General features: G+C 49.5%; 1 protein-coding gene and 1 long non-coding RNA gene across 3 annotated transcripts in view; both read right to left on the bottom strand.

Moving 5' to 3' along the window:
• Positions 1-392: 392 nt before the first annotated feature.
• Positions 393-10,480, bottom strand: part of LOC128405798 (uncharacterized) — a 227,796-nt gene continuing 217,708 nt past the window's right edge. Inside the window, exon 2 of the long non-coding RNA XR_008328357.1 lies at positions 393-832. This is a non-coding gene — a long non-coding RNA (uncharacterized LOC128405798). The remainder of the gene's footprint in view (positions 833-10,480) is intronic.
• The window catches only part of STAP2 (signal transducing adaptor family member 2), a 28,173-nt gene continuing 19,602 nt past the window's right edge, over positions 1,910-10,480 (bottom strand). Inside the window, exons 8-13 of one of the 2 annotated variants that reach the window (XM_053372749.1) lie at positions 10,348-10,450; positions 8,844-8,927; positions 6,727-6,879; positions 5,297-5,332; positions 4,147-4,269; positions 1,910-2,099 (exon numbers count right to left, since the gene is read on the bottom strand). In XM_053372749.1, coding sequence (XP_053228724.1) covers positions 2,038-2,099; positions 4,147-4,269; positions 5,297-5,332; positions 6,727-6,879; positions 8,844-8,927; positions 10,348-10,450 — 561 coding nt within the window. In that variant the 3' untranslated portion in view covers positions 1,910-2,037. The remainder of the gene's footprint in view (positions 2,100-4,146; positions 4,270-5,296; positions 5,333-6,726; positions 6,880-8,843; positions 8,928-10,347; positions 10,451-10,480) is intronic. The other variant, XM_053372750.1, reaches the window with a different exon arrangement.

Here is a 10,480-nt window from a genome sequence, read left to right as displayed (position 1 = left end):
AATTTATTGTTGCACATTGTTTTAAATGTTTGTTTTCCTTCTGGGATTGTACCCCCAAGTGTGTTTTATAAGCTGGTCTCTGACCGTAATAAATTATCTATCTAGTCCGGCCCCCCACAAGGTCTGAGGGACAGTGGACCAGCCCCCTGCTGAAAAAGTTTTCTGACCCCTGGACTAGGATCTGGGAGGTCTGGGTTCGAATTCCTGCTCAGCCATGAAGCTTGATGGGCAGCCTTGCAGCCAGCCACTGCCTCTTGGTCTTGCCTGCCTCGCTGGAATTGCTGCGAGGATAACTACGTATGAGCTCCCTGCGGGGAAAGTGAAACATTAGACGCAACAAGCAACCAAACTGAACACGTGTGTATAGAAACATATCAAAGAGACAAAAAATATTTTTCTTTTTTTAAAAAAAAGGGATATCAGATATCTTTATTTGGTGTCGGCTTTGTGATACCAGTCCAGTTTCCAAAAATGAAATCATTTAAGCCATTTGATGGCAGCGTTTGGTCCTTTTGAACAGGAGGCAAGAACTCCAGCTCCTCCCTGTTAAAGCGGTGGCGACATCAAGCGACGACTTCCCTGCGTAAACCACCGCGCTTCTCCCCGCCACCCCCCAGGCCAGAGTCTTTTCATTTACCGTTGGAGAGAAATGGAGGCTGCCGTCCCGAGCACAGCCACACAGAAGTCAGCCTTGCTTCCTTTTGCACGCTGAGGGTTTACTTCTGAGTAAGCACCTTGCCCACAAAGGTCCGTATAATTAAAGCTATGGTTTTCCCAGTGCAGTCGTACCTCGGGTTAAGAACTTAATTCATTCTGGAGGTCCGTTCTTAACCTGAAACTGTTCTTAACCTGAAGCACCACTTTAGCTAATGGGGCCTCCTGCAGCTGCGATTTCTGTTCTCATCCTGAAGCAAAGTTCTTAACCCGAGGTAATATTTCTGGGTTAGCGGAGTCTGTAACCTGAAGTGTCTGTAACCCGAGGTACCACTGTAGTGATGTATGGAAGTGAGAGCTGGACCATAAAGAAGGCTGATCGCCAAAGAATGGATGCTTTTGAATTCTGGTGCTGGAGGAGACTCTTGAGAGTCCCATGGACTGCAAGAAGATCAAACCCCTCCATTCTGAAGGAAATCAGCCCTGAGTGCTCACTGGAAGGACAGATCCTGAAGCTGAGGCTCCAAGACTTTGGCCACCTCATGAGAAGAGAAGACCCCCTGGAAGAGACCCTGATGTTGGGAAAGATGGAGGGCACAAGGAGAAGGGGACGACAGAGGACGATATGGTGGGACAGTGTTCTCGAAGCTATGAGTTTGACCCAACTGCAGGAGGCAGTGGAAGAAAGGAGTGCCTGGCGTGCTCTGGTCCAGGGGGTCACAAAGAGTCAGACACGACTAAACGACTAAACAACAACAAGGCACCTTATGCTGCAAGAAATCGCCCATTTATATTATTTAGAGTACCTCCAGTGAGTTGAATGTGTGTGTGGGGGGGGAGACGACCGCAAAAAGGTAAAATTTCCATCCGTTCATTGCTGCGTTCTTGTTTACCTCTGCCTACCTGTGGCAGGTGACTCCCTGCCCGGTTGCACAAAAGGAATGTGGGCAGAGAAATGGCTCCTAGCTCCTCCTATAACATGCTCCCCTTCGCAGCCGCCAACAAACTGGCTTAGTCTATCCTTTGCAATCGCCCTTTCAGAAAGCCGGCCCTCTCTTTGCAATTCCGACGGGAGCATTGAAACAGCTCAGGGAGAGCTGGAAGACGTGCAAGTTTTTAGCCTCTTAAGAGTACCCTTCGCCCTTTTTCAAGCAGCGCTGGGTGGCAGGGAGGTGGATATTTTCAACTTGGTTCCCGGCGATGGGTAAAACAGCCGCCTCTATTGAAGCAAGAGGACAGTTCTGGGAAGGAGATCACGCTGTGACACGGAGCAGAGGAAGACTTGTGCAGAAAAACCATGAAATCTCTGGCCGGCAGCCTTCCAGAGTGGATCACCGGCCGCCCTATCCTTTGCTTGGCCCGTTGGCGAGAGGTGCAGACTGCTCAGTCTTCCTGAAGCGTCGCCCTCCGTTCCTGAAGTTTGCGTTCCAGCTCCTCGGTCATCCCTAACCAGGAAAACATAAGCATTGTGTGTGTGTGATAGGAATTTTATGGTCTTAGATATATGGTGATGTTCATAAGTGTACCAACCAAGCACGTACATAGATCAGCACAGGAAGACCGACCTGGAACCATTTTGACTCCTAAACTGAGCAAATGTTTTCTCTACAAGGTCAAAATGGGAAACCTCCCCATTGTCTCTTTCCTCACAAATCCTCTCTCAAGGAAACATTTAAGATATGAATAGGGTGTGAGCCTGTGACCTGGCCCAGGAACTAAGTATTTATCACTACAAAAGACTGGCCAGGCTACCCAGGAAATCCAATCAAGTAACCTGCCAGACAGGAGATAAACAACAACAGGAGAAAAACAACATTCAAATTTCTGTTTTAGACCGCCTTTTCTGTGACGTAGGTGTGATGTATCTGAGGGGTGGTCTTAGGTTACACCCCTTCTGTGATGTATGTATGATGTTTCTGGGGGTGGTCTTGATCTACAGGGTGGCAATTTCAAAAGTCTTTATAAGCCCTTGCACGCCATTTTTCTGGGTCCCTCCTCTCTCCTGCAAGTGAGGGGAGCACCCTGTTGCAACAGATCAATAAAGGCCAAGCCTACAGGCTGCTGTTTTGCTCCAAGTAATCCTGGTTGGTGTCTTTGTTTTTTGTCCAAGGGAGCCCTCGGATTTTTCTGTTAACAGTGTTTGTGTTTCTCTCTCTGTGTGTATGCGCAGCAGAGCTCTGGGGCTTAGGGGAAACATGGCAGGGAGCTCATGCGAAATTTCACGTGAGTTTGGTGGAATTTCAGAATTCAACGGTGATTTTTAGAAACAGGGGCGCTGTCGTTCAACAAAGTAGCCCCCTCAATTTTTAACCCAAAGAGCAAACCCATTGCGATTACTGTGCCTAAGTCAGTCATGCTCATTAATTTCCATGGGTCTACTCTGAGTAGGATGAGCGTTTACTATCCCCCTGGCGTTCCTTGCTTACTGATTTCACATCGGCTCACTATGTCAGATTCCTATTGGAAGACCGGACAAACGCTAGAACATTAGCAGTGGCGAAGTTTTTATCGGTGGTTGCAAGAACCAATGATCCCTAGCTTTAAGTCTGAACAAAATGCTTGTTTAACCTGGAGGTAAAGGTAAAGGGACCCCTGACCATTAGGTCCAGTCGTGGCCGACTCTGGGGTTGCGGCGCTCATCTCGCTTTACTGGCCGAGGGAGCCGGCGTACAGCTTCCAGGTCATGTGGCCAGCAGGACTAAGCCGCTTCTGGCGAACCAGAGCAGCGCACGGAAACGCCGTTTACCTTCCCACCTATTTATCTACTTGCACCTTGACGTGCTTTCGAACTGCTAGGTTGGCAGGAGCAGGGACCGAGCAACGGGAGCTCACCCCATCACAGGGATTCAAACCTCCGACCTTCTGATCGGCAAGCCCTAGGCTCTGTGGTTTAACCCACAGCACCACCCGCGTCCCCAACCTGGAGGTAGGCTGTCTGAATTGTGCATTGCTTTGTAACGATTTGTTGGGTCTCTGAACCGTAATAAAGATTGATTGATGGATTTCACATCAGGAACAGAGGCACAGTGACTCTGAATTAACCACTGCAAGGCAATGGCCGCAAAGTTTGGCACTAGAGTCGAACAGAATATTCTTTACTTGCATCAGTCAAGTAAATCTCGAACGCCTTGGCTCTCGAACAAATTGGCTCCCAAACGATCAAAACCCGGAACTGAGTGTTCTAGTTTGCGAACAACTTGCAGAAGCCGAAAGTCCGACGCGGCTTCCGATTGGCTGCAGGAGCTTCCTGCAGCCAATCAGAAGCCGCACCTTGGTTTCCGAATGTTTTGGAAGTTGAACGGACTTCTGGAATGGATTCCGTTCGACTTCCAAGGTACGACTGTAAAATGTACTGAAGACAGAGGTTAAAACTTAACTATAGAAAATACATTTGGGGGGGGGGTTATAGCAATAATCAAATAATAGATCTTATTCTAATTGCCCCTGCTGAAAACCTTGCACTAAGCAGACGGATAAATGCACAAGACTCACCGGTGGAAAAACTTCTAGGTAATGACATTGCTAGGCGAGAGGGGAGGGCCTGTCCGGTTTTCCTTGGGCTGGGTCCACAGGGGGATTTGCCGGGAGTCGGGAATACAGGGACAGCTTTAAACTCTGTGAGGTGGGAAATAACAAAGGGGACAGGGGAAAAACAACCTTAGCACTAGAGGCTGACAGACTCCTTCTGTCTACAACCCAAGCGGAGGGCACAATTTATTTATACATACATACCGGTGCATGCCCCAGCCATTCTGGGCGGCTCCCAACAGAATATTAAAAACACGATAAAACACCAAACGTTATAAACTTCCCTATACAGGGCTGCTTTCAGATGTCTTCTAAAAGTCAGACAGTTGTTTATTCCCTTGACATCTGAAGGGACGGCGTTCCACAGGGCGGGCGCCACCACCGAGAAGGCCCTCTGCCTGGTTACCTGGAACTTGGCTTCTCACAGTGAGGGAACCGCCAGAAGGCCCTCGGCGCTGGACCTCAGCGTCCGGGCAGAACGATGGGGGTGGAGACGCTCCTTCAGGTATACTGGACCGAGGCCATTTAGGGCTTTCAAGGTCAGCACCCATACTTTGAATTGTGCTCGGAAACATACTGGGAGCCAATGTAGGTCTTTCAGGACCAGTGTTATGTAGTCTCGGCGGTGGCTCCCAGTCCCCAGTCTAGCTGCCGCATTCTGGATTAGTTGTAGTTTCCGGGTCACCTTCCAAGGTAGCCCCACGTAGAGCGCATTGCAGTAGTCCAAGCGGGAGATAACCAGAGCATGCACCACTCTGGCCAGGCAGTCTGCGGACAGGGAGGGTCTCAGCCTGCGTACCAGGTGGAGCTGGTAAACAGGAGGAGGAGTTTGGATTTGATATCCCGCTTTATCACTACCCGAAGGAGTCTCAAAGCGGCTAACAATCTCCTTTCCCTTCCTCCCCCACAACAAACCCTCTGTGAGGTGAGTGGGGCTGAGAGACTTCAGAGAGGGTGACTGGCCCAAGGTCACCCAGCAGCTGCAGGTGGAGGAGCGGGGAAGCGAACCCGGTTCACCAGATTACGAGTCCACCGCTCTTAACCACTACACCACACTGGCTCTGCTGCCCTGGACACCTTTATTCCTAAAAGTGCCACAAAGTATGTTTTTTACCTTTGAATGGCTTGGTCTGTCTCATCTCAGCAACATCTGGGAAAAGGGGAAAGAGAGATAAAATCCAAAAGAAGTGGCTTAAGAAGACAAGAATAGCCTGCCTGGATTATTTCAAAGGGAGCCCATTTAGTTCAGCTTCCTGCCTCTCACAGTAGCCAGGGCTTATACTAGATGACCCAGGTCTAAAATTCCATGATTCTATGGCCAAGCAGAGGGATTCGAACTCACGTCTCCCAAGTCCTAGTCCAACAGTCTAACCACTACACCACAATAAACCACCTGACCATCGGCTGGGGCTAATGGGAGTTAAGAGTCCAGGCTGCCAGGTTTTGCATCGCTGTTTTAGAAATGGAGGCAGTGAGAGATTTTACTTTCTTGGGCTCCATGATCACTGCAGATGGTGACAGCAGTCACGAAATTAAAAGACGCCTGCTTCTTGGGAGAAAACGAATGACAAACCTAGACAGCATCTTAAAAAGCAGAGACATCACCTTGCCAACAAAGGTCTGTATAGTTCAAGCTATGGTTTTCCCTGTAGTGATGTATGGAAGTGAGAGCTGGACCATCAAGAAGGCTGATCACCGGAGAATGGATGCTTTTGAATTCTGGTGCTGGAGGAGACTCTTGAGAGTCCCATGGACTGCAAGAAGATCAAACGTATCCATTCTTAAGGAAATCAGCCCTGAGTGCTCACTGGAAGGACAGATCCTGAAGCTGAGGCTCCAAGACTTTGGCCACCTCAGGAGAAGAGAAGACTCCCTGGAGAAGACCCTGATGTTGGGAAAGATGGAGGGCACAAGGAGAAGGGGAAGACAGAGGACGAGATGGTTGGATAGCGTTCTCGAAGCTACCAGCATGAGTTTGACCAAACTGCGGGAGGCAGTGGAAGACAGAAGTGCCTGGCATGCTCTGGTCCAGGGGGTCACAAAGAGTCGGACACAACTAAATGACTAAACAACAACAACAACAACAAAATATTGCAAGGAAGCAGCTACAAGGCAGTGCAACGTAGTGGTTAGAGCACAGGACTTTGACATTCAAGCCTTTATGCAGTCACAAACCTCGCTGGTTGAGTCTGGGTCAGTGACTCTCGCATTCTGGGGGGTGCAATTAATTTTTATTGCATTTTGGAAATTTTAGCCAATTAACATCAAATTTATAACAATTTAAGGGTTGACTTACCGCCCTGCTTCCGTGATGCCTCCCTTCCTCTCTGCTCATTTCCTAATTCCATTTCAATACTTAAAACATTTTAGCATTTTAGCATTATTATTTTTCCCCCTTCTTCATTTCCCACTGGCTGTACATATTTCAGTTCCCGACTCTCCTGGTCTCTCTTGCAGGCTTGTTGTGAGAGCAACACGGAGGCCCATAAAATAACCACAAAGCCTGTTCAGATCCTATCTAAAGACCCGTCGACAAAGAATTACCTTCGTCGTTCACGTACGTCTGGTCTGGGACATCTTCGGCCTCATAGACATGCTCAGGCTTGGAAGTCCGTGCAGGAATTGGGGGTTGGAATGCAGGAGGGGGACGCAAGCATTTCGGAGACTGGGAACTCTTTCCTTCTCCGGGTGCACCTGCTGTGTGGACAGACAGTCGCAATTTAGACATGCTAGGATGGAGAAGGGACGCGGGTGGCGCTGTGGGTTAAACCACAGAGCCTAGGGCTCGCCGATCAGAAGGAAGGCGGTTTGAATCCCCACGACGGGATGAGCTCCCGTTGCTCGGTCCCTGCTCCTGCCAACCTAGCAGTTCGAAAGCACGTCAAAGTGCAAGTAGATAAATAGGGAAGGTAAACGCTGTTTCCGTGCGCTGCTCTGGTTCGCCAGAAGCGGCTTAGTCATGCTGGCCACATGACCTGGAAGCTGTACGCAGGCTCCCTCAGCCTATACAGAGAGATGAGCACCACAACCCCAGAGTCGGCCACGACTGGACCTAATGGTCAGGGGTCCCTTTACCTTTACAAGCGTACCTTGGTTTTTGAACAGCTTAGTTCTCGAACGTTTTGGCTCCCAAACGCCACAAACCCGGAAGTGACTTTTTAAACTGACTGGACCTAATGGTCAGGGGTCCCTTTACCCTTTTCCTTTACTAGGATGAAGAAAATAAAGAACTTCATCAACGTATGGAACTGTCAGGGACTGTTTGGATGCAGAGGAATGGTTGGAGGAATGGCTGGGGAACCATCAAGAAGAAGAAGGCTCAGAGCCTGTTCTGCTGAATAAAGCTCCCCTGTTAGGTCTCCCAGAACCAGTAGAGGCATGAAGAGAGCGGGGGAGAGGTCAGCAACGAAAATCAGTTGCTGAGATTGAAAGTCTCAGGTGCCGTTTCCGACTGCTTGGGAAAAGCCCCTGAGAAGAGGCAGGGCTTTCAGTTTTGGCAACTGATTTTCACGGAGGAAAAGCTCCTCTGCTCTTTAGATCTGATGCTCAGCCAAGTCCATGGAGGCCGTGTTTTTGCGAATAAAGAGTTCAAAGATGGAGTTAACTGTGTGATTACTGACCAGCACAAAAGGGACGTGGGTGGCGCTGTGGGTTAAACCGCAGAGCCTAGGACTTGCTGATCAGAAGGTCGGCGGTTCGAATCCCTGTGACGAGGTGAGCTCCCATTGCTCGGTCCCTGCTCCTGACAACCTAGCAGTTCGAAAGCATGTCAAAGTGCAAGTAGATAAATAGGTACCGCTCCGGTGGGAAGGTAAACGGCGTTTCCGTGCGCTGCTCTGGTTCGCCAGAAGCAGCTTAGTCATGCTGGCCACATGACCCGGAAGCTGTACGCCGGCTCGCTTGGCCAATAAAGCGAGATGAGCGCCGCAACCCCAGAGTTGGTCACGACTGGACCTAATGGTCAGGGATCCCTTTACCTTTACCTTACTGACCAGCACACTCCCGTGACAGGAACTTCCACTGGGGGGGGGGCAATGATGGACTCCTCCTTTAAAAAAAAGAATTTTACAAATTTGTGGAGCAGAGAGCTACCCAGAGACACAGCCGTCTTCCACTTTCCTTGGCCTCCAGACATAGGACCAGATGCTAAAGACCATCGGTAAAGGTAAACGTAAAGGACCCCTGGATGGTTAGGTCCAGTCAAAGGCAACTATGGGGTTGCGGTGCTCATCTCACTTTCAGGCCGAGGGAGCCGGCATTTGTCCACAGACAGCTTTCTGGGTCATGTAGCCAGCAGGACCAAACCGCTTCTGGTGCAACAGGACACCGTGATGGAAGACAGAGAGCACGGAAACGCCGTTTACCTTCCCGCCAGAGTGGTACCTATTTATCTACTTGCACTGGTGCGCTTTCAAACTGCTAGGTTGGCAGGAGCTGGGCTGGAGCAACGGGAGCTCACTCCGTCGCAGGGATTCGAACTGCCGACCTTCTGATCGGCAAGCCCAGGAGGTTCAGTGGTTTAGACCACAGTGCCACCCGTGTCCCTATAAAGACCATAGGAAGGTTGGGTGTGGCATCCCAAATTCCTGTCCCCCAGGGAAGAGGAACAGGGAGGTTAGCACGAGTTTAGCCTCAGGATTAGTGCAAGTGAACTGTCACACCTCTTGGGGGTCGTGGCAGGATACCGGGCAAGCGCGGGGCCACCAGGGCACTTTCTCCACTTTCCTTATCCGTCTCCATGATCTCTGCAAAACGAGAAGAAACTGCAGTTACAGATCTTGCCAAACACAGAAACAAAAGTAGAAGCACTCACTAAGTCTGTGTATTTGTCCCATGTCTGCAATGGAAACAAACCCAGCGAAAGACCAGTTGTTCTCCTCTGCTGCTGTTGCCATAGAAAATTTTTACACATCACTTGGGAAGACAGGCAAACTAATGCCAGTGTACTGGAAAAAGCAAAGATCACCAGTGTTGAAGCGATGATTCTTCAACATCAACTTCGTTGGACTGGACATGTTGTTCGGATGCCTGATTATCATCTTCCAAAGCAGCTACTCTATTCCAAACTTAAAAATGGAAAGCGTAATGCTGGTGGTCAACAAAAGAGGTTCAAAGATTCTCTCAAGGCAATCTTAAAAAATGTAGTATAAACACCAACAACTGGGGAACACTGGCCTGTGAGCGCTCCAGTTGGAGAACAGCCTTTACCAAAGGTGTCATGGGCTTTGGAGACACTGAAACTCAGGTCAAAAGGGAGAAACGTGCTAAGAGGAAGGCGCACTTGGCAAATCCACACCGTGATCAACTCCCGCCCGGAAACCTATGACCCCACTGTGGAAGGACGTGTGGATCCAGAATTTGCCTCCACAGTTACGGACTCACAGTTAAGACCTTGTTTATGGAAGACAATCTCACTTGGCTATGAGGGATAGAAGAAGGAGAAGGAGATTATGAAGATGATGATGATGAAGAAGATGAAGATGAAGATAAAGAAGAAGATGATGAAGAAGATGATGATTTTTAGGGCACAATTTCCTTTGCATGGAAGCGCAGAAATAATTACACATTTGACTGTTTAAATTTGCAAGTTACGTTGAGCTATGTAAAACCAATGGCAACATAAAAAGGTAAAGGGACCCCTGACCATTAGGTCCAGTCATGGCCGACTCTGGGGTTGCAGCGCTCATCTCGCTTTATTGGCCGAGGGAGCCGGCGTACAGCTTCCGGGTCATGTGGCCAGCAGGACTAAGTCGCTTCTGGCGAACCAGAGCAGCGCACGGAAACGCTGTTTACCTTCCCGCCGGAGCGGGACCTATTTATCTACTTGCACTTTGACGTGCTTTCGAACTGCTAGGTTGGCAGGAGCAGGGACCGAGCAACGGGAGCTCACCCTGTGGCGGGGATTCAAACCACCGACCTTCTGATCGGCAAGTCCTAGGCTCTGTGGTTTAACCCTCAGTGCCACCAATGGCAACATAGATTACGTTAAATACCGGGCAGCGAAGCAAAGTACGTGCAGGTCCTGCTACCTGAGAATGTTGCCTTCTCCGGTATCTCTCCTTAGGCGAGGGTTCACATAACAAGTCAACGTTTTCCTTTGATTCCTGTGGGAAAATTTCTAATGCGTTCCGACAACGTAGAGAAGGGCTTGAGCCACGAACCTACCTAGAGTCATGGAGTAGCTCTCGTCGAGAGATAGGGGCACCAGGATGCGTTTGCTGCTGTTTACAAAAAATTCCACCACCTTGGCAAGCGATGAGCAGCGATACTGAGGAAAGAGAAAGAAGGGAAAACCATT

This window comes from Podarcis raffonei, chromosome 18 (assembly GCF_027172205.1).
Source record: "Podarcis raffonei isolate rPodRaf1 chromosome 18, rPodRaf1.pri, whole genome shotgun sequence".
In the NCBI taxonomy this organism is placed as follows: domain Eukaryota; kingdom Metazoa; phylum Chordata; class Lepidosauria; order Squamata; family Lacertidae; genus Podarcis; species Podarcis raffonei.
Note: the sequence above shows the minus strand (reverse complement) of the source record. Positions and strands in the feature narration are given on the sequence as shown.